The sequence below is a fragment of the Pieris rapae genome, chromosome 3, assembly GCF_905147795.1.
Source record: "Pieris rapae chromosome 3, ilPieRapa1.1, whole genome shotgun sequence".
NCBI lineage: Eukaryota > Metazoa > Arthropoda > Insecta > Lepidoptera > Pieridae > Pieris > Pieris rapae.
The window spans coordinates 8,976,828-9,003,704 of record NC_059511.1 but is presented as its reverse complement, the minus strand read 5'-3'; the positions used below and the strand labels follow the sequence as shown (position 1 = coordinate 9,003,704).

The 26,877-nt window shown below is 33.6% G+C and overlaps 2 protein-coding genes and 1 long non-coding RNA gene across 4 annotated transcripts; 2 read left to right on the top strand and 1 right to left on the bottom strand.

Moving 5' to 3' along the window:
* Window positions 1–1,727: 1,727 nt before the first annotated feature.
* LOC110999311 (sodium-dependent transporter bedraggled) lies at window positions 1,728–15,617 on the bottom strand. Its single transcript, XM_022268317.2, has 15 exons — window positions 15,475–15,617; window positions 15,086–15,129; window positions 13,535–14,582; window positions 12,442–12,572; window positions 9,094–9,375; window positions 8,566–8,753; window positions 7,983–8,120; window positions 7,503–7,737; window positions 6,959–7,176; window positions 6,179–6,373; window positions 5,417–5,629; window positions 5,185–5,252; window positions 4,447–4,573; window positions 3,677–3,870; window positions 1,728–3,451 (listed from the first exon to the last, which is right to left on the bottom strand). The coding sequence occupies exons 3-15, from the start codon at window positions 14,533–14,535 to the stop codon at window positions 3,076–3,078; spliced, it is 3,366 nt and encodes a 1,121-aa protein (XP_022124009.2). The 5' UTR covers window positions 14,536–14,582; window positions 15,086–15,129; window positions 15,475–15,617; the 3' UTR covers window positions 1,728–3,075.
* A 2,284-nt stretch (window positions 15,618–17,901) lies between these two features.
* On the top strand, window positions 17,902–18,561 carry LOC123690698. Its single transcript, XR_006751299.1, has 2 exons — window positions 17,902–18,122; window positions 18,300–18,561. It is a non-coding gene; the product is annotated as an uncharacterized LOC123690698 (long non-coding RNA).
* Window positions 18,562–20,152: 1,591 nt separating this feature from the next.
* LOC110999309 (acetyl-CoA acetyltransferase, mitochondrial) lies at window positions 20,153–22,668 on the top strand. Of its 2 annotated transcripts, none has more exons than XM_022268315.2 (3): window positions 20,153–20,369; window positions 20,713–20,898; window positions 21,233–22,668. In XM_022268315.2, exons 1-3 carry the CDS (start codon window positions 20,313–20,315, stop codon window positions 22,253–22,255), a joined length of 1,266 nt encoding a protein of 421 aa, XP_022124007.2. In that variant the 5' UTR covers window positions 20,153–20,312; the 3' UTR covers window positions 22,256–22,668. The 2 variants fall into 2 exon arrangements, with proteins under 2 accessions (XP_022124007.2, XP_022124008.1); XM_022268316.2 differs by having other exon boundaries at window positions 20,352–20,488.
* Window positions 22,669–26,877: the final 4,209 nt, after the last annotated feature.

Below are 26,877 nucleotides of genomic sequence, written 5' to 3'. Positions count from 1 at the left end.
GAAATCCGTCGCCTCAATTTGATGATATATATTATTGTTTGGTTAAGTTAGGTTAGAATATTAAGGGCCTGTTTCACAATGTATGATGGATAAAGTGCCAAATAGCTATGCAACACATAAATTATTCGAAAGATAAAAGTTCCGAATAAGATACTTGACATTTCATGACAAATAGCGCTGACAGTCGTGAAACGCAAAAATCCTGTTTATCCTACAAATAAGTAACAAATAGCTTATTTGGAACTTTTCAGGACATTGTGAAACAGGCCCTTATAATAATAAAAATTTAAGCGCATAAGGCTCTGCTATTACCGTATACCGCATAAGGCGATCGTTGGGGGCGCCTTGGGGTTTTAGTGGCAGCACAATAGCGAGTCCCACATAATCGCCGCGGTAGAAAAAATAAGTATATTATTATTTTATTTCAATAACTGTTTCCGGTGCGTTTAAGTGATAAGGGGTTATTATTCTAAAAAAATTGGCTTAAATCAGTTGTGAAACTGTTTCTTGTAGTTTCAGATTATATAAATACTTATTTCAATGAACACTTAATTATCTGATTGAATGAATTTAGACTTCAACGTTTCTTATTAAAATTATGCAAATGTGGCTTGACCGCAACTCGGCGGTCTTAGATAATGTTCTGTCATAATCAATTATCTCATACCAGGGTGCTTTTAGTATCGATTAGCCATTTGTAAGGATTTCTTATTTTTATATAACACTACCGGCCCCCGCAAACTTCGTTTCTCCTTTATGAGATTTTACTTAGCTTTTTAATTACATACCAACGTGGATCATTTTGCTTAGCCACCCAGAGACTGTTCGGTCTTCCGGAATGAAAGGTTTTTCTGAGATTTTTTATATATAAACCTCTGAGTTCAAGTAAGTATTTAATTTACTATGCTTGTAGTGAGTTGACGGCCATTAACAATGATTTCCCAATTTTACAGTATTTGTTTTTAAATATAGGTAGGAAAGCTTTAGAAGCGTGGTGTAAATGTTTGTTGATATAATAATAGCAAAACCTCATTGAAATATGCGTATATCACTGAATACCTCCTGTATTTATTTATTTATTTACATAAATACATTTATTATCCTTTCAGACATGTATGTACTTCTGTTAATGTTCTTATTTTCTACCTTTGTTTATTCATTGGTTTTATTCATTATGACACACTTATAAATTATGTAAGGGATGCCGTAGACAAGTAATAATTATGAATAGCAAGACTAGTTATTAAATCTTACATTAAGAAAAATACATTTAGAAAACTGACAGCGCAGAGTTAGTTAGACACCAATATTTGTAATAATTCTTATCTAAAAAATACAACGAACACTGAATACCTCTTAAACAGCTGGACCGATTCGAATGAAATTTTGTATTGTATCTATCTAGGTTATTTATCTATACAGCAAATAAACAGCTGGTATACAAATATATAAATCTTATGTGCATGTGTTCGTAATGAAACGCCTAAACGGCTGGACAGATTTTGACGATTATTTACATTAGATATTTTGACAACGTCTGTCAGATCCGCTAGTATAATTAATGTACTTGGTCCTCTTAAATAGTAAACACCTCTAACTGCCTCCGTCTCTCTGTATATTAATCCTTTCTCAATCAATCTTCCCCATCGACCTCTATTAGCTGATACCTACCTTAATAATTCCTTTTTTTTAATAGAATTATTATGTAGGGGAAATAAAACAACACATATATAAAAAAGTTTATTACTTAAGTACATTGTATAAGTATGGAATGTAATAAAAAACGAGCAAATAAATCGTGCGCAAATATCGAAATAATTATTGTGGATGTAATGTGACTAGAGATAATTTTAACTTGTAAATGCATAAAGGAAAAGTAATGTCCCCTATAACGCGGCTTCCGTCTCCCATACAACGCGGAGATCTCTCAAGGAGAGAATCAATTTACATTCCTGTATTGTGATACATAATTAGTTTTGCGTATTTTGCACTCGTTTTATTGTGGTTTTAAAAAACTAAATAACATTATCAAATTCATGTTCCCAGTTTTTGACCAATAAAAGAGGTTTCACGAGAATATGTCTACAAGGCGATTTCCTTTTCGTTCTGGGTGAACCGCGTTTTAGGGTAGGTATAAGGTACTTGTACTCAATTGCCAAACACAATTTTCTGTGGTGAATTTAGATATTAATAGATGAGTATTAGCTGCCGAGGATTTGTAAATTATTCATCCAAAGTACATGTAATAATTATTTAATTTAGGCTGTGATGTCTTATGATTACTTTAAAACTTTGGACATGTATTTAAAAAATACTTAAGCAAAATAACATATGAATGGCAGTGACATGTACTAACAATATTGTACTTAATAAATCCGATAATTATGAAAATAATCATTTATTATGCTCAATCTTAAAACCTATTTTAAAACATGCTTCGATTGAAGTATATCTAACGATAACATTTATCCTAATTAAGCTCTGAATTATTATCAATTTCCAATATTTATGGCGAAAGTGGAGCAAAGGAGATTCACTTAAAATAATACTTTTCATTAACTTAAAACTACAAACATAATGTTAGGAAATATTGTAAAATTATTATAAAGTTAAAATAATATGTAAAACTTCTTACTGTGATGTAAGTTACGACCAAATTTCATATTTCTAGATATTTAATATAACATTGTACCATAAAATTATTGAATTTATTAAAAAATATAAATGCAATAAGGATTCTTATGTGATGAATTATTGCAATCAACCTTTGTAGAGTTGTCTCTCTCCCTCACACTCTCGAAACGACATTCGTGCTAAAGAGATCACGCTATATAAATGTATTTAACTTTTCGAAGATTTGAAAATCTTTGTTGTTAAGTGTTATCTCTCTCTCACGCTCTCGTAACGACATTCGTGCGAAAGAGTAAACTATACAATGTAATTATCTTTTCAAAGATTCCTGATTCTTAGTTGTAAAGCGTTCTCTCTCTCTCACGCGCTCGAAACGACACACGTGCGAAAGAGATTGCGCTATACAATGTAGTTCAGAAATCCCAAGCTGATTTATAAGGCGGGTTATATCACAGAGGCGATACTTCTATTATGCGATGTGTCCGATTCTCCCAACATGGCGGACATTGCAACTGTATTCGATATGGGTTCCGCATCCCTTACCAACTGCTCATGACTCGTTGTCAAGGTGTTATTAATGCCGTATTTAAAGCTACGTCTTAGACTCGAGCGTATATTTTGGTCGGTTTTCATAAAAGACCGTCGGAGCAAATCGCGGGTGAGGGTTAACGAGTGCGAAGAGGACGGCCTGTGTGAGTCCGTCTCGTCGGTGAGCGTGTGTGTGTTTTGCGTTTGTGTGGGTTGTCGTTCAACAGTTTCACTTAGTGAAGTAGGGAGTTGTGTCGTTTCTTCCGATAACTCTGAGCGTTGTGATGTTATCCTGAAATAATTGAAACAAATCCATAAATGGAGCGATTAAATCCATAACTTTAGTTTCTCCATTTTTGTTATCTTTGTATTTGATCGATTCAACAAAAAAAACTAATTTTATTATTTGATTATCAAAGAATTTTCCTAGCTTGAAAAACATGGCCGCTTGTAGCATATGCAACAAGCACAAGCCAATACAAAGATCTAACACATAATACTATCTTTTCAAACTCACCTTCTCAACGTCCTGAAACTCCTGCGCAACGTATTAAGCAATCGGGCTCCCGTGGCCGTTGAGTACGACGGGGGAGGGGTGTACTTAGGAGGCGGGTCAGGGGGCGCGGGACGGGAGGTGGGAGGGGGGAGCGGCGCAGGGGGACGAGACTCGTGTGGGGAACCCATGCGGGGACGGTACAGATTTTGGACGCGCTGAAAGTTTATTTTACATTAATTTTTGGAGAGTTTTCTTTTAGAACTTCTATGCCATTTTAAACTATTGACACTTAAGGGGTTAAGTCGGAAACGAACCTTTGCCTGGAACAAATTTCTCAAAGGAAACGGGTACAAAATTACTAATTTAAATAATTTAAAATTTCCTTTGAAGTTTCTTCTGACCGTGGACAAAGTCTGATTAATTTTCCAAGTACTTATCTAGAATAATCTGTTTTAGATTTCAAATATTACTTTCCAAGCTATTCTTACCTCTTCATCCACACAATCACGACCGGCGTATTCCTTGTAGCATAAATAAAATTAACATAAGCACCGTTACCATGGTAACCATTTACACTTATTACCGTATTTTTAGTCTACGCTTTATAACTGTTTTTCAGAGTATTCATATGGGAGCAATAGTTATTATAAATGTTCATACGGAAATTGTTAAAATTCATGTGTACGGATAGTGTAAAGGTTTGCGAGTATGTGTCACTGTGTGAAGTATGATTAAGACAATTAATTAGCTCAACTCTGAATAACTAATTTAAAGCAAAAAAAAACACTTACCTCTAATATATCCGGTGGTCCTTTATTAATGTAACGACACGTCTGCAGAACAGCAGCAGCCGGCACCAATAACAGAACTGTTTGTTGTATGAACACAGCCATCTGTCGGCACCAAAGCGGCCAATATCTAAAAATATATTTTAACAAATGATTAGAGCAATGCAAGACACAAACTCGTCTTTAGTTCTGTTAAATGTCGAACTTTATATTGAAAAAATTGTTGGTAGAACACGGGGCTCAAACCCAAAGTTGACACGTGTCAAACAGAAGGCAGAAAGACAGATGTGTCTATGAAATAAAAATCATCAGAAAATTAAAAATGATCGAAGAATTAAGAATGATCAAAGAATTTAAAATGATCAACGAATTTAAAATGATAAAATAATTAAAAATTATCGAAGAATTAAGAATGATCAAAGAATTTAAAATGATCAACGAATTTAAAATGATAAAATAATTAAAAATTATCGAAGAATTAAGAATGATCAAAGAATTTAAAATGATCAACGAATTTAAAATGATAAAATAATTAAAAATTATCGAAGAATTAAGAATGATCAAAGAATTTAAAATAATCAACGAATTTAAAATGATAAAATAATTAAAAATTATCGAAGAATTCAGAATGATCGAATAATTAAGAATGATCGAAGAATTAAGAATGATCGAAGAATTAAGAATGATCAAAGAGTTAGGAATGATCGAAGAATAAGGAATGATTAAAGAAAAATAACTCACCCAGCTGGTTTACGCCAACTGTATAACAGTTTGTGTTGTCCCACACGAAAGTCCATAACACATAATGCCTGGAAATAGGTTATTATTATTACAACAAATTCCTTATTAATCAACACCCAAAATAACTTTTATTTGTGTTATGAGAATGAAATGCTAACATCTATTATTAAAAAACTACACCAAATCATCTACAAAATACAGAGTAGCGGTTTAAACCCCTAACAATACTTACTGTAAGTGACACAGGTAATATGACAGTCCAAGTAAAAGAAAGCAACGCAGAAATCTTCGAGGCTGGCTTAAAGAGGGCTGCTACCACAATGTCCGGGGAGTAAGGCCGCCCCCGTACCACGAACACGCCTATCGCTAGCGACACTTGCAGTACGCACTGCCACCACGCCCCCACCCATACGTAGTCTATGAAGTGCACTATACGAACGCCGGCCTGAAATTCGTATAGTAAATTTTAAATATATATCATAAACAAACTAATTAAAGTAATAACGGTTTCACTTAAAAAACATGCCAAGCAAGAAGTTACAACACGAAAAGTCAAAAATTATTTTATAAAAAAAATATTTTATAGAACAGCGGGCAAACGGGCAGGAGGCTCACCTGATGTTAAGTAATACCGCCGCCCATGGACAATGGGCTCGCGATTGCGTTGCCGGCCTTTTAATAATTGGTAAGCTTTTTTCTTGAAGGACCCTAAGTCGAAATATACCACGGCTGCTTCCACAGTTCGCTCAGTTGTGGAATGGCGGACGTTAAGATGATGAACCTCAACTGCAAGTATTACTCCGAACAACTCCTCTGAACACTCTCCATGGTAAATACATTGTAGCATAACAATGGTCTAGTGTAATGTTATCGTTTCAATAAACAAGTTCATCAAACCAATAGAAATACCAATATTTCTTGTGAATAAAATTAATTTAAATAAGATATGATTTTTAAGACGAAATTATGAATTCTAAAATAAATAATAACTTACATCAGTAGACAGCAACAGTCCCATAGCGAGTCCAAAAACACAACTGAAAAACGTAATACTAGTCTCCCACACCCGGAGTGCCTCGCGATTTATGGCAACTATACCAGAGATAACGCAATGCCATATTGCTAATTGTTGTGCTATACCGAACATTATCAGTATAAAGTAGAATATCACTGCCCAGGCTGGTGACAGCTGGAATTAATTGACAAAAAATTTAAATTAATACTTTTTCTTCGTAATCTAAGCTAACATAAATTTTATTTAAAAAAAAACTTAAGATACGTTAGAAAATAGGCATGATTAGAAGTCTGATAAGCAGGAACATGAAAGAGCAATTGGCAACTATTGGCTATGTATTTAACATGATCTTAATACTATTGACAATATTTTTTTAGAAAATATAATATTGTTACGAGCTAGGGGATCGGATAGAAAATGCAGTAGAATCTCTTCAATGGTATATTTATAAATAAATCATAAATAAAAAAAATAAAAATAAATGAAGTGGCGTGAGGATGCCAAAAACCTGTTTTTACCACTTTTTCCAAGATGGCAAGATGGCTTTCCGGGGGATAAGGGCGCCAACCCCACAAACTTGACGTTAGGCTTGACCCCATCTACATGTTCCATAAATAAAATTGCGTCCTCTGTCTAATGTTCAGCAAATGTAACATTTCAATGGACTAGTCCATTTTGTAGGAGAATATTATAAACCTAACATAATTATTTTTAAGTTTGGAACCTCTTTATAATGGTTTAGGGTAATTAAAAACATACCACATTAGATGGCAACACTGCCAATGTAGCTGGTACTATTTGCATGGGAAGCTGCAAGGGTTGCCAGCCGCTGAATGTCTTCTGAAAGTTAGCAGGTCGCCAAACGGTTACACCGACGAGGCTGCCATACTGACTCATATACCGCACGGGTGTATACGCAGTGTTGCCAGGTAGTGGTTCAGAAGTGGGCCAAATAAATTGTGATGATGTTTCTGTCTCTGTAAACAAAAAATTTATAAGAAAAAAAAATATTTTTTTTCTAATTCAAGTAATAAATTTTAAATATTTTTTACAAATATACTGTTAGTTTATTTAGATATTTTAAAAACGCGTTAAAAAGATTAAGGGCCCTTACTTTTTTATTACAAAATTATTATTCTTACCGAACTAATCAAAGACAACATATTATGTTTTAGTACTCGCTTATCCAAAGACATTTTATTTTTTTTAGTTCTCGCTAATCTAAACACAACATTTTTGTAGTACCCGTTAATGCAAAGTAAATATTAAAAAATATATTTTATAGAAGGATCTATTTACTTACCAAAACTGCTAGGAATATAGTTGTATCCATGGCTTTTCAACACTTGTATGCACGTGTTCGCTAGAAAAGAGGCCAGTAATAACACAGCGATTGTAAAGGCGACTACACACGCGCTTTCCCTTTGCAACATCGACGCGCTTTTGTGTTTGGGGTCCTTATGGGCTGTTAATTGCATCACACAGGCACCTAGCAGACCCCAAGTCAGGAATGTCTCCTGGGCCGCGGCTGCCCAGCTCTGGAATCAAAATCATAATATCTCTTTTAAAAACAAATCCTAATTACACTCTACTCTTTCGTCTCTTTCCGTCAAAATGCGTTTATAGTGTGATAAAAAGAGTACACTTTAATTAAAATACTTTTAACGCAATTTCTTTTTTAAACTAGAAAAAATACGTTTCGTATTACGTATTCGTATACGTACAAATATGAATAGAGTTCATAATTTTTCAATAACGGTTTTTTGATCTACAAGACACTTACATGGTTGGCGAGAAAGAATTCACTCCATTCAGTTTGCGCGAAGATGTTTGTAACAGAGTCGTAAGGTATCAGGGTCAGCAGCTTTGTACAGAGGACTAGTGTTCCACAAATCGGCAGAAATATTAACGCGTACACCGCCTGAAATTTAAAATTGTTCATACTTAGTGGTTTTCGTAACAATGAGTCGAAACTCATAGCTCACTCATTCAATCCTAAACAGAAGCTCTTCAAGGTGTTGCGAACTGGATGAAGACAAAGTGGTATTATCCGCGTAACGGAAGTTCGCAAATTGTTACACCTTCTGTCCAGAATTCCAAAATGATGCGCATTATAAGCTCTGTGTAGATGTTGAATAAGAGCGGTGACATTATGCACCCCTGGCGTACTCCGGCACTAGGATGGAAATCACCTGATAGAAAATTATCTGTGCGTATTGATGCAGTGCCTCCTTCATAACGTCGACTTAAAAGGTGTACAAGATGTTGCGAGTACAAATAAAAATATCGATGCACACAGGATTTAAAAGACATTTCACACAAATATTTTGCCGCTGTCAAAATCTATATTTCAAAATCATATTTACCTTTCCGTATGAATGAAGTCCTTTACTTAGCGATACGAATACAACCATCCAAACGACGGCAAGGTTAAAAGCTACTTGGAATTTGATAGTTCCAAAACTATTATTGTGATTGCGTTGTAACACTTCACTTTGGAAATACTGAGGGATCGTTAGATGTATACTTCGGGTCATGTTTCTGTGTACCGGATCTGAATAAAAGATATTACAAGTTTATACATTTATATTACGTTATATAAAAATATATTTCGCTTGATTCCAATTAGTCACCAGTATTTATATTCCAACGTGATCACCGTCTTACCATGTGACCATTACATATATAGCGAGTCATTTTTTATAGCATTTTCACTAAGCACTCAAGCTGAATCTTATCGCTAAGTATAACTCCCGTATGTCATGAATTTTTTGTATAAAAAGTCACATTGCCAGAACGCAAGTGCGTTGGCTGCCTTTTAAAAATTGTTACGCTCTTTCTTGAAGGTCCCTAAGTCGTGCGCACTTTTGGACTCTGTATATAAAAAGACTTACCTTCAAAGTTAAAATCGTGTGGTAGCGCCCATTTGTATTTATCCTCGGCGTTTATAAACGAATCCCTGAAGTAAACGAAAATCCAAGACAATCCAATAATACTATATATTCCAATAACTGCTTGCGTCAATAACAACGAAATGCCAACACCTTGGAATATTGGAGATATCTTCCACATGTCTATTGGACCCGATTCCAACACTTGGCCCAAACATAGGTGTAACGTAAACAACGGTATACCGATGAGAAATGATAGTATAAGGAATTGTATTATGAAGCTTGCTGAAAATAATAAATATCATTTAAAAAAATATTTTTTTTATAAAAATTAATATAAAAAACAGGAATATTTGAAAATACTTTCAAAATATTCGGTCAAATTATGGTAAACAAATGGGGCAGCCAAATTTTGTCATCCCCCTATTACGCGGTAGACCCGGAAGCGTTATAGGAAATCACGTTGCATGATTATTCTTGTAAAACCGTTCTTTAATAATGAAAAAAAAATAGTTTAATTATATACCAACACAATTGAAATAAGTGCAAAGTTTAATAAAACTAATTATTGACTTGACAAATCATTATAAATTTCACAATACAAAAATATTACTTGAGAAATCTCCGCGTTATGAGGGACGGAAACGCATTATAAGCGTACCCCGTTATGGGGGCATAAATGTAGTATGCATCAAACACATCAGAAATAAACTCGTCGCAAAACCAACGCATTCAGACATAAGCAATAATCAAAGGTACTTATGTTTATGTACAATCGGAAGACAAACTTTCTGCGACCCAAATTGCTTAGCGTATCAGTCGCAAGCGAAAGAGACGCACGTTCCCCCAGTTTATCATAAACAAGTGAACAAAAGAGACTGAGAATGACGCAAGCACCGCCAACTACGAGCTAAACTGGGTGCAGACATCCATAGAAATTACGTCTGAATTCGTTGCCTAAACATACAACAGTTACTTCGTGGTAGTTTTCGATACAATTCCGGAATTATCATTCAGCTCAAATCCACGACATCCTAGGCAATACATTTAATTTAAAATTTATCTTTTAGAATGTCAGTCAATGGTTGGGAATTTAATTGCATTGTTTACGTTTTATTTTCTCTTTATCTTTGTTTGTGCTTGTAATTCACGCGCAAGTATTAATGTGTACAATGAAGGCATTGTTAAACATTTATTCTTATTTTTTAAAGATGGATTTTGAAGGACTTTTTTTGTGTGCTTTAATTTTTTTTTAATTACATACATGTAAGTGTTCCAGGCATGGTTGTCTGTATAATTAAATGTGCATGAGTTGTTTTAGCTAGATTAATAAATTTGATAAGCAAAACTCAAATCACGCAAAATATCTTAATACCGATCAAAAACTTTTAAATGTCAGAACTTATTTTAATAGTCTGTACGGAAACCAACAGGAACGTTTTAGAAACTAATTTAATCCTTATTACGGGTCATTTTGTTCACAATTGAACGTTTATTTTTTATATTTAAGACGATAACTAAAATATTTTTATATAACAAAGATAATTAAGCATTGCAGCGACCTCATCACACTCTTCATAGACTACTACCATAACTCAAGGTTACATTAAACCTAGAAGCAAGGGTTCACCAGCAGAATTAAAATAAAACTGATTTAATATGTGTGACACGATATCCTACCTAAAGGAATAATATGGTTCAATGTCATCATAAGTAAATCTATTTAGAATAGTTTCGAAAGTGAAATCGATAAATTAACTATGATTAATTAATTTGTCACACAACTTTTCCAAATTACGCAATTTTAAAACAATGCCTATCATAAAAGAAATTGCACTTTAAAATCCGTTTAATTGTAACATTAATCATTTACGTTTCATTTGACGCAATGTCAGTTTATGGTGTAAATTCAGTAGCAAGGCTTTATTAAAAATTTAGTACATATGTGACAAGAAAGTCTAATACATTCGGCATTTTACGCTTACACTTAGGCGGAACCAAGGATAACGTAAAGAACGAATTCCACAAGTATTGCGACATGTTCCGTAATTTAATCAAACTTAATAATATTTGCATATTTGGGAATGAAAGAAACGGAACTATGTCTTGTCCTTGTACAAAACACGACCAAACATACTTATCTATTCCGTGCTATGAACGATGTGTAATTTTAATTACAATGTAAATAATAGGCTATTAAATATTACGAAACAAAGTGTTTTAAAAATAATAAAGAGTAGGTAAATAAGAGTTATGGAGTTATACGTTGTCATAATATATCTATGTAATTAAGAGTCCTCGCAGACTACAAACTTTTTATCGGCCGATAGTTTGGTCGGCTTCTTAATCAGTATAAATATGTATGCTGATGCGCACATTACAGTGATTCAGTATCGGCCGATAAAAGGAGAAGGGGGAGTCTAAAAATAATCATACCTCAGTCACGTGATACAAAATGGCCAAGGGGCTTAGACCCCGCAGACTACAGACATTTTATCGGCCGATAGTTTAGTCGAGTTGGCCTGATCGTGCGCACACTGTACCAACATAACAGTTGGGTTGGTCGCGAGTGCGCAGACTAGCCAACAAATGGTTTGGCCGATCGATTAATTTACTAGAGCTGGCGAAGAGATCAGTCGAAAAAAAAATATTATAATTGCCTTATACTTAATAAAAAGGAGAAAAAAAATGAAGAAGCAACTTCTAACTAACAGATTATGGCAAGGGAACACACGCAATTTTACACAATTCATTCTAAATTACTAGACTTCCCGGAAAAGTTTTTCTCCTTTTATCGAATGATCAGAACCAGTATCAATGAACTCGTTAAATTAATTGGACCTTCAATATCAAAGGGGTCGAGTCGGTCGATGAAACAATCGGCCAGTATGCGGGCGGTATAGAGCGCCATACTGATCAAGCGGTCGGCCGATAGTTCGCCGATGGTTTAGTTTGAAGGCAGTCGTGAAGCCCATCAAACTTTTTTATCGGCCGATACTGAATCACTGTAGAGTGCGCATCTGCATACATATTCATACGAATTAAGAAGCCGGACCAAACTAACGGCCGATAAAAAGTTTGTAGTCTGCGGGGACTCTAACAGTAGTGTGTGGAAACGAACTGCCATTTTCAGACAAATTTAGTTTACGACTTTCTACATACACTGTTTAGGCCTCTTAACTAAGCTCCCTAAATTCAAATTATATAGTTTGAAGTATAAGTATAGGTTTTGGTCACTAATACATAATGTGAAATGACAAAATCAAATCAAATCTTGTCAAATAGCTTATTGTAAATGTGAAACTTCTCATGATGGATCTTATGAAAAATGTAAGAAAATAAAATTCATACCTCCATAATGTACACTGAACATAGCAAATCTCGATATATTAAATATCCCAATAGTACAGCTGAGACAAGCCAACATTGCACTCATACGGTGTGGCCACACTCCTAGGGGTGTCTCTTCATTATCTTCCATTCTATGTGGAATTACAGTAAATCGCTTATTATAAATCAAATAAACATCAATAATACATAAATAATTCACCAATTATTTTTATACTTTTTTATTAATAAAAACTTGTTTATTAATAAGGGTAGGTGGTAATCATTCTTAGACTAGACAACCTTACCCTATGTATCAAAGTGATAAATTTAGAAATTAATTTGAACCTTAAAATTCAATACTGTGTTGGTAAAGCAAGGGAATTTGTATACAACTAAACAATAAATATTTGTTATTATATTGTTTCAACCATTGAAGATTTTTAGGAAAAAATATTTACATATAATAGAGAAAAAACTGATATAAAAGGCATAACAAAAACACAGATAACTATTACAGTATTTACAGGAAAGCCTACAAGAGTTTGCAATACAATAAACTTTACATGGCTAATCTCCTTAAGCTAAGCGAACATGTCATCAAATGGAATAATACATTCTTTGTTTGAAAATTATGTAAGAAATCAATTTTGTAACATTTTTTTGTAATACCAGATGTCTAGACAAAACATGTGTTACTATTATGTAAACTTGCAAGAGATATGATAAATTTATTTTAATAAATTGTATGCAAATGTAAAGTTATATGAACAGTTAGTTTTAAAGAATTCATTATTAAAGTATGTAACTAATATCTAATCACAGAAAAACATAACATAAATAAAATTAATCAGTGTCACTACAAACTCTTTAGGTCTTGCCCTCAGATTTCTGAATCTGTTTTATGATCAATTTTTAAATCTAATAGGCAAGTAGGTGATCAGCCTCCAGTGCCTGACACAGGTCATCGACTTTTTGGGTCTAACACATGTTGGACAAACATAAGAATAAATACACAGAAATAATACACAAAAATTAATAAAATGATAAAAATGTATGTGTGTACATTTGAAGTAGTACGATAATAGTTTTAAATAAAGAAGAAATTTTTACTAACCTTTCATCTGTGCCAATAAATGGGCTTTGATTAATTGGTGGCACTCCATTTGAAGAATCACTTGACGAACTTGATACACTTGCAGCACTACGAGTTGTATTATGCCCTGTCCATTCAGCAGTTATCTCACTTTCTCCTGGTGATGGTAGAGATAATGTTCTATTCATTAATAAAGTTCTACGGCCCACTATGAGAGGCCCTGATGCACTACCTTGACTCAAATTTGCAGCTGTAACTTGCAGCTGAATTGGGGCACTGGTTGGTCGCAAGTTAACATGGTGTTCTAAGAATAATATAACAGGCAAAGTGATAGCCTCTCCTGAAGGCTCTTGAGTTGATATTGCTGGCAGCAATATAGGGTCCAATCTCCTCATGGAGTTACGTAATGTATCATTTGTTGTACTAGCTCTCTCTAAGATAGGTAATTGTACATTCTCTTCTATATCCGAAAAGCTTTTAGAGCGATTAACATTTACTTGAGTCTTAATGGGTATATCTAGTACAGTCTCAGCATTAGTCAAACTTTCTCCATAGCATATAACTTGTGTATTATCTAAGGAACTATGTGATTCTGAAGGCTCTGACTGTTCTCTATCGCCTATAAATTCTTTAATCTTACATATGAGATCTTCTTCATCACTATCTAGAGACTTTGTACCATCATCAAGGCAAGCCAGAAGAGACTTGTCCAAAACTTCATCTAGATCATTTAAAATATCCATAAATTGACATAAAGCTGTTGCTTGAAATTCTTCATCATGTGTGATATCTTGTGATGTATGTGATGTAAAATTAGAATCAGACTTATAACATTCAGGTATGTTTTTTTGTAAATCTTCCTTAAGGTCATCATCATCATCAGATTGCTTGTCTGTATCAGTCATCTGGTCACTTGTATCATAGCTTTCAAAGAAACTGCTGGAAGCATCACTTTCAACACTACTCCCAGGGATACTCTCCCTTGGCTCATAATGACCCTCTTCCATGTTAACAACATCCATTTTAATTCCTCTTTCTAGGTTATAGCTGGCATTTTTTGATATAAACCCTGTAACAAACATAACAAGATAACAGTGTTTTTTTAGATACAACCCATTTCATAATAAAACAAAAACATACATAAATTGAATGGCATTGCCCACTTAAACATGATAGCTTTTGTTAAAATGTAATGTTTCTGCCTAAGTAATTCCAGGCAAGTAAACAAGAGTGATACTAATTACACTCAGTATGTGAATCGCCTTGTGCTGTGTTAGCATATAGGTACAAAATGTAACACTGAAGTAACATTCATATAGATAATTACTTTCAAGCATCTTCAGTACTCAGATATTGAAAATTGCAAGGCTCTATTTAATTTAATGAAGCAAATTAAATTTTTAGATGTAAAATAAATATTATATGATACTGAATTAAAGAAAATATTGTATACAAAATTGCCAAATGCAAAATAAATCGTGTTGTGTGATATCATAAATGTTACTTTTATAGACCATGCAGTTTTTAAGCACTATGAAGTAAAATATTAATAAAAATGATAATAACACTCACCGCAAGTTAAGTACTAAGGCGCTTCTGTCATACATGTTAAACATCTGTAAATACACACATTATATTATCTCATTACTCAACACTTTAAAGATAACATCTTATCTACAATTTAATGAATCGGAATCATATAATAATACTTATTTCAGAAACATGTTAAGAGTATTAAGTTATAACATGAAGTCATAAATATTCAACAGTTTCTGTAAATGTTTTAAAGAGTATTTAAAATCACTTTCAAGGTGTGATTTTCGAATAGCTTTCAATGATTCAAAATCATCTTTTGCCACGATGCGTAAACAACTCACAGAAAAATAACTTAGATTCAATATTTAACAATACTCGGACACTTATTAAAATAATATTTATTAAAAATTACTTAAATTACATACATGAAATATAGATCAGTTTGACCAAAATAAAAATAAAGCGCAATGGAGCTAATACACGGTGAATAATTATTTATCATATAGTTTAACTACATTTCAACAAGGGTTTTTCAAATTTCAAAGTCGTGACTTCTGACTAATTGACTACTGACTACTGAGTTGCACAGATGAACAAACTTAAATCTGTCATGAGTATAAATAACAGCTGATCAATGTTATCTACAGGTAGAATAGAGTGCCCTAGGTAAATAGTTGTACTTTGTAAGTAGTCACTATTTACTACTAATAAGGTTTTTTAAATACGTACGTTTTTGTACAAAATCTATTTAGCCAAACAAACAAAATTCAACTCAAAACGTGGCTATATAGGTACTCAAAGATTGAAAGAATAGTCCAACACTTGGAAAGCTACAAATGCTCTAAAAATAATTTATGAAAATAAAATGAGGAAAAACAAAACATATATACCTACCAAAAGAATTTAAGAAAAACTAAACTTAAAGAAAGAAAAATAAGAATATTTCTTAATAAATATGTCAAAACCGATTACGACGAAATCGTATATCGAATATGAGTAGTCCCAATGTCGCCCTGAAAGATATTGACGTATTTTGAAATTAATTAATACATGTAAATGTGTAAAATGCACCTGTATAACCGCTGAACTTGAATGTCTTAGTTATAGGTTCGTGGACTCAGTTTAGCACTTAGACTCTTTATTGATCCGTTGTGCGTAAAGTCCTGGCTAATTTAGCCAGCCTAGCCTATTTCAAAAGCATAGAATTCTCCTGAGTAACACAGCCTTCACGGAATGTCCTCACTGCTCCTAGGATTTCTGCACGTTGTTTAGCCACAGACTTGCATTCCAAGACTACGCGGGTGACTGATTCCTTTGCGCTGAAACAGCCTCTGCACAAGCGGCTGTCTGTCGCGCCTAGGACAAAAAGATGTTTATTAAGGAGAAAAGGGCCCGTAATTTTTAATTTAAACAATTAACATTGTTTTGAAATTGGTTCTGTTTAAGCTTAGAAGTCGTGGGTTCACTGCTGGCAGAGCTATTTTGGACTGTTTGCAGTCTACACTTCTCATCGCTGGTGTTAGAGCGGCGGATTTCTGGCGAATCCAGGTTTGCAAGTGGAGGAGTGGGTATGGGCCAGCAGGCCGGTGGATTTACCATCAAAATTCAATAAATACCTAAATTTTATTAGATTTCACCACTTCACTGTCAAAGTGGGGAATTTGATGTTTGCCAATCTGCTTATTCTTTTTATTATACTACGTATATGTGTTAGTAGTCTTATTTGGAGTGCGGTGCAGGAACGAATGACGATCATTCGCTAAGAGTGTCAGGCCGAAATGAAAGCGGGGCGGTCGGGTCGCCGAGGGAGCCAAACGTCACGATACGTGTGGCAGCAATCTGCATTGAGTTCGGAAGCAAGAGAGAAAGATATAGAGCGGCGTCAGCGCCGATACAAACTGGGAAATTCCATCCCGTATTTAATTTTGGTCAAAAAAATCACCTCAGATAATTGCGTCTTGCAATTTCTAATTATTAAGTGTTTAGTGGATTGTATTCATAATTTTTAAAACATACCAACACTGGACACCGATTATGTGAAGGCAACCCAATACAAACTTTTTACAGGTAAGTAAGTAAGTAATCCTCATGTATAAATCATCCATAACAAATCAGTCATGAATTTAACTTATATTACTTTTTAAAAGGTTAGCAAATTCAGATTTTTAAGTATATTATTATAATTTTGTAAGTAGCTTATTTCAATAAATTTCTGTTGCTTATATTAGGTACTATTCAAAGTCAGAATCTGAAATCTGAACAAAAGATACTGATAATTACGTACGCGACGATAAGAATCCTAATATATTTCTTTTCAGTTCTTGAATAAAAAATTGTGAATGAGTGATGGAAGAAAGCAACTCAGTAGAACTGTGTATAGAAAAAACGCCACAACGAAAAAATGTTGTGTGGTTTTATGAAACCACGGTAAAAGTGAAACTTTTTTTTAACATTATAGACATTTATTTACATTCCATCAAGGGTATAAAATCACTTTATCAATCTTAATTTTGTACTTGGAATATTGGAATAATAATGGGACTAATAAAGGACACTTATACTTTGCTCAGACTAAACTTTCGAGTTAAGTCATATTTGGTATTTATAGAGCAAACTACGAATCTCTCGGAGTGTTGGCTTAGCTTAATCTCAAGTCCACGAAATCGACGACTTACCAAAAACTTTGACTATAACCCTAACAAACATAATGGCCAAAATTTACTTTGCCATCATATCTTTTACTTGACTTTTTATTTTGTCATATCTGCCCTATAGCAGTGACAACAAAATTCAAACTAACTTCAACTCTCGCTTCAAATCTGTTATTTTTGTTTGCCTAACAATATAAATATCTTAGATATTTAATCTTCTACCTCTTATTACCTGACGACCCTGCTTGCTCAACGGATTTTGTATCTGCTTAAACGACTGACCACGGCTATTCTCACTCGGACCGGACTCGCGCACAAAAAAATTGAGAAAATGGGCAAAAGAGAAACCCTACTCGGAATTTGAGAGGCAACTGCTCGTACAGTTGGTGCAGTAATTTAATAACTCTAACGTGTCACATACTGTAAGTAATCCACCAACATACACTATCTATAAATATCTATGCTGTAAGATAATTACAAAGATCTTCATACACTTCATTCACTAGTTAGGTATAAGCCCGCGGCAAAAATTTAATGGTTATCTTAGGCAATAAAAGACATTCCTAATTGTTTACTTATTAGACTGTTTACTTTTTTAGCTGGTACTGATCATGACAATAATAATGAAAGCTGGAGACCAAAGAGGGCAAGAGCGTCCACTATAGATGCCACATTTAAATATGTAAATCAGCCGGGAACAAGCCACAACTGGACTGAAGAAGCTGGGTTGACGGAAACCAGTGTTGAAGTCACCACTAAAAGTGAATCAGCAAGCAGAAAAGTAAACCTTCATTTGAGGACCTTAAAAAAAATTGCTGTGGCAAGAGTTGGACAACAACAAAAGAAAATATGAGATAGAAATGGAACATTTAAATTTAAAAAATCAGTTAGAAATAGAATTTATTCAACAAAAAAATAAATTATTATTAGAAGTTTTACAGTTAAAAAAAGTATCGGAAAATAAATTATTAAAATACAATAAGTGTTGTTTTGATTTTCTTTATTACCAAAAACGTAGTTAAATTGGGCAATCACAGATTGCCGGAATGCTAGACCGGTAGGATATATTATTACTGGTATCTGTCAATTTTGACCGAAGTCTAGTAGTAGAAGTATTCGTTCCGAACATATACTTTTGGCATTCGGGGATTCATATCGGCTGCAGTTCCTACCCTTTCAATGTTTTCTATTAAAGATAGAACTCTCTCTATATTCTCCATTATGTCACTTTTGATAAAGCCAGGTCCAGGTCCAAGTCAAAGCCAGTCGTTGTTTTAAAGTATAATTAAACATTTGTAACAGCTCACACAAACAGAAACAGCAAAAGTGACAAAGCGATTGAAAATTTTGAATTGTAAATACAAGTTGTCATAACAATGCGATCCGTTCTACATAACAAAAAATTATTGTCATCTCTGTAATTATGTCATTTAACTCTTAAATAATTTTTCTAAAGGTTACTTGTAAAATTCTAGTTATTGCAATAATAAAATAAATAGATGTCAATAAATGTGTACCGACATTTAAATATTTGTTATTGTTATACTTTTTTAAAGAATAATAAAGAAGGTATTCCATGAAATGAAACATCACTTTGTATTGTGTCATTTTCTGTCTTAGCTTGTGCTTAGCTTAATCTTACCGTTAAAATGTCTATAAATACCAAAATATCATAGTTTATGCTAAGTGTACATTAAGCAAAGTTTTTGTTAATTAAAGTTTGAGCTAAGTCAAAGTGCGCTCTATAGATCTCGGCATTAGTCTCCAACTAATATTTTTATTGAATTCTGTGTCTTAGAGAATACGACATACATAATACTTAACAAATATTTAGATTATATACACATATTAAAATAGCGTGGAGCACTGGCACAAATGAATAATAGTCTATACACTACAAGGTCAGCTGCTGCGGAACTATGTGCGCCGCCATATTGGCCTTGGCTGCTATGACGAGCGCCTTTCACTTTATCCCTACTCCGCGGCCGACCGTCACGCGACATGCGCGACACAGACCAAAAAGTTTGAGACGATGTAATAAAAGTTTTACTTTAATACCATCAACCATTATCTCGATCTCCCTTTCTCACTATCTCTCAATCGGTCTAAATCACTCTTTCCCTTTTTTTCGACAAAAACGCTGCACATTTTCGTGACGTTTCATCGATAAAAAATTTACTTCCATGCATCTAAAGAAGCTTTACTTTAAAAAAAAACAACAACAATATTAAAAAATTAAGTAATAGAACTTATATAACTATAGATATATTTATATTTTAGAAAATTTCTCGACTGTGAATCCTCAGTTAGATTAGAAGTTTGAACAAAATTTAGACAAACTCTGTGTACATAAGCTGGTTATGAATAAAGTTGTATATTAATAGAAAGGTCAAAGATCACGTTCGAATACAAGTAATTTTAATTTTAGTAAATTGACCCTTTCGTATATTACTGTAAGGTTCAATTCTTTACGGTTACTTTGAAGATCAAATTAATTCTCTACATTTGTTGATAAGACTGTTTTGATAATTATTATTCAGAGTATTGTTATCTGGTACAGAAAGCAAGTCGCGTTTGTCGTGTAAATTTATTTTATTATAATTTGTCGCACAATGTTGTTTTTCACTGGCAATAGGATAATTAGCATCAAAATGCGTTCATTGAACAAGGTTTGTATAGAGTTTTTTCTACGTGATGATACCGTAAAAAAGTCCGGAAACGGTGCAATAAGAAATCGTTTTTCGTTAGTCGAGTTAAAACCATCGTAGGTATCGTTTGTGTATTACAGGTAAATACTATATAGAAATATCATTATTATTCCGTTCCGTATTCGTGATCACTTATTATTTTACAGGTGTGCCTATTTTATTACAAAAGACTTAACTTATTAACTATAAAAATTTGATGTGTTTATTATCTACCTGCTACCGTTTGTGTATTTTCGTTTATTAATTAGTTTTATTTATGAAGAAATATTAATATATTATAATTATAAATATTTTTTTCCTTTAGATTTTAGCCATGGCGAATTATTCCACGAAACTAGCATTAAATGAGGTTGTGATCGCATCAGCCGTTAGGACTCCAATGGGATCCTTTAGAGGGAGTCTTGCAAGTCTTTCCGCATCCGAATTGGGGGCAGTCGCAGTTAAAGCAGCGGTAGAAAGAGCCGGTATTCCCAAAGAAGAAATTAAAGAGGTTAGTCTTCGCGCTTTGTACGTCACGCGTTTCCCGTTAGGTATGTGACCTGATATTTCGTTTTTTGAATACATATGGCATGTTTGCCCACTTATGTCACGTTGATAAGATAATGAAACTTTAGATGAAATTACGAAATTGTTAGCAATTTTTATACTTTAAAAATCATTATTTTTGCAGTTCAGATGCCTATAAAATTTATTACTCCTGGCCTAGGTTTAATTCTTTGAAAAATTGATTACTTACACTCACATAATATCCTAATGATCTTGGATAACCAGAGTCTTCAACATATATTCAATATAATGGAGTAATTCAATAATTTTAATTACAGGTCTACATAGGAAATGTTTGTTCTGCATCTTTGGGCCAAGCTCCAGCAAGACAGGCAGTCATTTTTGCTGGTCTACCTAAGAGTACAATCTGTACTACAGTTAACAAAGTTTGTGCTTCTGGAATGAAATCCGTGTTGCTAGCTGCTCAAGGTCTACAAACTGGCGCCCAAGATGTAATTTTGGCAGGTGGGATGGAATCAATGTCAAATGTTCCTTTCTATTTAAAAAGAGGTGAAACTACATATGGGGGTATGCAACTAGTAGATGGTATAGTATTTGATGGACTTACTGATGTGTACAACAAATTCCATATGGGTAACTGTGCAGAAAATACTGCAAAGAAGTTGGAAATTACAAAAGAAGAACAGGATGAATATGCTATTAATAGTTACAAAAGAAGTGCAGCGGCCTATGAAAGTAAAGCCTTTGCCGATGAACTAGTTCCTGTTTCTGTTCCCCAGAAAAGAGGTGCTCCGCCAGTCATATTCTCTGAAGATGAAGAATATAAGAGAGTGAACTTTGACAAATTTACTAAGCTTTCTACAGTATTCCAAAAAGAGAATGGTACAGTAACAGCTGGGAATGCTTCTACATTGAATGACGGTGCAGCTGCATTAGTATTAATGACTGCGGATGCAGCCAAAAGGCTGAATGTAAAACCAATTGCGAAAGTTGTTGGTTTTGCAGATGGTGAATGTGATCCAATTGATTTTCCTATTGCTCCAGCTATTGCTATCCCTAAACTATTAGAAAAAACAGGTGTGAATAAAGATGATGTTGCCCTTTGGGAAATAAATGAGGCATTTAGTACTGTTGTTGTTGCCAACCAAAAACTATTGGGATTGGATCCATCTAAGATTAATGTCCATGGTGGGGCAGTTAGTTTAGGACACCCAATTGGAATGTCTGGTGCTAGAATTGTTGTGCATTTATGCCATGCTCTCAAGAAAGGCGAAAAGGGTGTAGCATCTATTTGTAATGGTGGTGGTGGTGCATCATCTATCATGATTGAGAAATTGTAAGTGAATAAAACAAGTTGCTAGTATATTGGTTTTGGAATTGTTTGTACATATTTTGGTATGAGTTTATATGTGCAAGTTTGCAAAGCAAGCTAAGCACTTAGGTTTTTTATTTATCGAGAAATGTTTAAAATTTGCAGTACTTAACAATATAAACACAAATTTGTTTAGAACCAAACAGTTTATATTTTTTTCCTATAGTCAAGTGGTTGTGCAATTCGAGTTTTTGTATTAATTAATATATCTTAATGACCTTCTAAGTGCCTTTGTCATTTGCTGCATTCGTTATTGCATAAATTAAAGTAACATCACTCTAACCAGGGTATTAATTAAATAATATTGTTAAGCATGCTGTTTCTTTTTAATTTTATATGAATGTTGTGACAAATAAGTTAATGATTAAATCACCAAATTTATTGTGGCATTTTTATTTTTTTGAATGATTTTCAGACCTGAAGCTGTTGATGGATTGCCGGTTCTAACATTTTACACTAAAGATCCCTGTCCTCTGTGTGACATTGTTATGGATGACTTAGAGTCTTTTATGCATAGAATAAAAATTGAAAAAATATACATAACAGAAAAAGAAAATGTGAGGTGGCTACGACTTTATCGGCATGATATACCAGTTTTGTTTTTGAATGGAAAGTTTTTATGTATGCACAGATTGAATCGAGACTTGTTAGAGAGAAGGCTACAAAGGATTGAGAATGAAAAATAATTTATTTGACTTGAATGCCAATTACCTTGTAGTACTTGAATAGCAATATGTAAAATTTATATTAGTTCTTGTTTATGGCTTTTCCCACCTCCAATTTTAATTTAAAGTAACAAGAAGTTACTGCGTTATTATAGTGGACAAATATACTAAATCAAAATACCCAAAGCCTATATTTATTATTAAAATCATGTTTGTAACATTTATTAAGCCAACTCGTCTAGGAAACCTCACTAAGATATTTTTATTTAATTTAATTTTTAAAAGATATAAAACTTGTACACAATAATTAAAAATAGCCACTAAGGAAATTGCAAAATAATATGCATAAAATGAATTATTGTTATATTGCATTGTTTGTTGTTCAAACATGATGAAATTAATCATATTATAGTTAAACAGGTAATTATTTTTATTGTTTTCTTTCATTTATTCTTCAGGTATTAACAAGAGCTATTATTTTTTGTCATTATTATTGTTTTTTTATCTTAGTAGCTACTAAAGTACTTAACTCTAAAATTATAATTATACAATATCCTAATTGTGCAATGTGACAACCTTCTATTAAAAAAGCGTTTTTCTTGAAAATTATATGTACCCCACATATAATTAGATTAAATACATTATTTTAACACAATGCACACAGAAAATGTAAGGATGTTAAATTATTTACATCAAGAATGTTGCATTATGAATTAAAATTTTATCCAAGACTCAAACCTAGAAACTAAGGAGAACAGAGACCTTCCTTAATCCCAGTCTGTGACCATTTCAATCTGAATAACAGCAAAATAAACTTTTAAGACCAAGTGAGGCTATACTTTAGAATTTATTCAGAATTTAAAAAAATGAAAGTCGAAGTATATACGCGACTGTCCGACATTGTACAAAGTAGGCACCTTGTACCTTCAACCTTCTAATCTATACCTGGAATATGAATGAATAATAAGCACATTCGGTGATTTTTGATAAAAATCACTGTAAAAATACATATGTGTATGGTTATGTTGGACGGTTCTATTTGAGGGGATTGGTTGAGGCGAGGGGCTATTTTAAAACAGAGAATTAATGGTTAATATGTATTACAGTGCGTGCAGCAACCGACAACATAAGCTCCGTCTAATAGATATTATTATAAATATAATCAGTGAATAATACAGTGCACATTTATGTTTAAAAATCGTAAATCGATACAAACTAACGGCCTACAAAATGTTTAATGCATAAACTTCGAACAATTACTTGAAAAACAACATTCTGCAACGTATCGAGTGAGTGACACGGCCACGGACCAACCTGCTAATTTTAACTTTCCTATAACCTGTGAAGTCGGAAGTGTAGAAGAGAGACAAAAGTGAAACATTTAATTGTGGAACAATAACTTAATATATTTTGCAGTGAAAGTGCATATGTGGCTGTAGCGTACTTATATTTACCAGCCTTTACGTCAAAAATCACTCGCAAAACTAAATATATAGAGGAAATTCAAACAATCCCTCGTACTACTAGTTGGCCGCTTCCGTACGAAGACGGCACTCAATTAACAGAACCAAGATCAAATCCCGACACTCAGGAACATTTTTATTTTATTTCTATTTCTTTTTTCTTTCGATTCAGAGTAAAAGGACAGATAGAATGGAAGAAATAAAGAATATATTACAAACAATGCAAGAGGCAATTTACCAACAAAAACTCGACATGCAGGATATGATGCAAGGTATTAAAGACACAATTAATCGAAGCTTAAATGAAAAGTTTAGAGAGCTGGAAAACCGAAACAAAATTACAGAAGAAAACCTTGAAACTCAAAAAAATAAAATAAACCAACTAGAGCGGAACTCTCGACGTAAAAATCTACTTATTTTTGGCGTCGAGGAAAAAGAAAACAGCTACTGGGACCTAGAAAAATCCGTTGTAGGAATAATCGATAAATGCTTGAACATTAAATGCGACAAAAACAGCATCGAATACGTGAGAAGATTAGGAAAAAAGGGGGAGAAGACGAGACCCATAATCTTCACACTAGCAACGATGGGACTAAAAATAAAAATCCTTAAACAAAGGAAAAATTTTGAGTCATCACCCTATTACATTAAAGAAGATTTTCCTCCAGAAATCATTAATAAACGCAAGGAGTTGCAAATAATAGTCAACACAGAACGAGAAAAAGGCAGACTAGCGATTCTAAAGTACGATAAAATTATTTATTTAAAAAATCCAAACACTGTCTCTGAAAGGTCAAGACCAGGAAAAAAGAAGAGAAACCAGTCAACGTCACCAGAGTCGAAAGAAGACAACTGCGAAGCCGATACAACAAGAAAAGCAGCGAAAAAATTATATAAAAACAATCACATAGACAACTACTTGACAAAAAAAACAAACTCCAAACGTCCCGCTCTAGAAGAATCTACAGCATGTCAATAACAATTACAAGCGCCCCCTCCACCTCTCCCAAGCCGGCTGGTCACCGTGGGGGAAAAAGACTATTACCCTTCAAATCCCAAAATAAAAAATAATTCCCTCAAAATAGTCAATCGCCAAAAAGACAATCAGCACCTGTATATTGCAACAATTAATACTCTCACTCTAAGAAAGGAAGAAAGCCTTACTGAGCTAATATTAGCAATTGAAAAAATTCACTGGTCCATTATAGGCCTTAGTGAAGTTCGGAGACTAGGAGAAGAAATAGAAGACCACGGTAATTTTGTATTTTATTTTAAAGGCGAAACATCAGGCAAATATGGAGTCGGATTTCTTATAAAAAAAGAACTTAAAAAGAATATCGAGGAGTTCTTGGGAATATCTGAACGAATTGCTATTCTGAACATTACAATGCCACAATCGAACGCAAAATGGTCTATAGTACAGATTTACAGCCCTACGGAACAAGCCAGTAACGCCGATGTAGATTCCTTCTACGCAGATCTTAGAAGAGCTATATTAAATTATACACATAAAAATCTCATTGTTATGGGAGATTATAATGCTCAACTAGGTAAGAGAAGAAAAGGAGAAGAAATTATACTAGGCCCTTACTGTACAGGGAAAAGAAACAGGAATGGAACTAAACTTATAGAATTAGCATACGAAAATAATTTAAAGGTTCTAAATAGTATGTACAAAAAAAGACCGTCAAATAGATGGACATGGATTTCACCAAACGGACTCTATAAAAATGAAATCGATTTTATTCTCACAAATAGGGCTAACATGTTCAGCGACTGTACAATTCTTAAGAATCTAAACTTCAATACTAACCACCGTATGGTCAGAGCTAATCTAAAAATAAAATTAGATAAGACTAGACCTTTTAAAGCTAGGACAAGCGAATCAAAACACCTTATCGGTAATATCAGCGAAATAAAAGAACATTTAATCCAACTAAACTTGGAAGAATTATCAGTACAAGAAAAATACAACAATGTTTTAGAAGCCATAACTTACAGTTCAAACAGAGTGCCTCCAAATAGAAACAAGTGGCATTCGGTATCAGACGAGACGTCCTTACTCCTTAAGCAAAGGCAGGAATTAATTAAATTGGAGAATAAAACAAAATCGATCAGAGTAGAAATAACGAAGCTTAGTAAACAAATTAAATTATCACTTAGGCAAGACATACAAAAACTAAGATTAGACACACTTGAACGGTACATAAACAAAACTGGTGGCATCAAGAAAGCTGTCAAAGAACTAAAAACTAATATTAACTGGATCCCAAATATAAATAACAAAAGAGGATATAAAATAACCAAACGCCCGGATATTGTCTCAACGGCGACAGATTTCTACAAACAACTATACTCTACCCAAACAAGCAGAAAGAAAGAAACGACGCTAGAAGATGGAGAAGAGGTACCTGATATATTGCCAAGGGAGGTAGAAAGGGCTATCGAGACTCTGAAAAAGG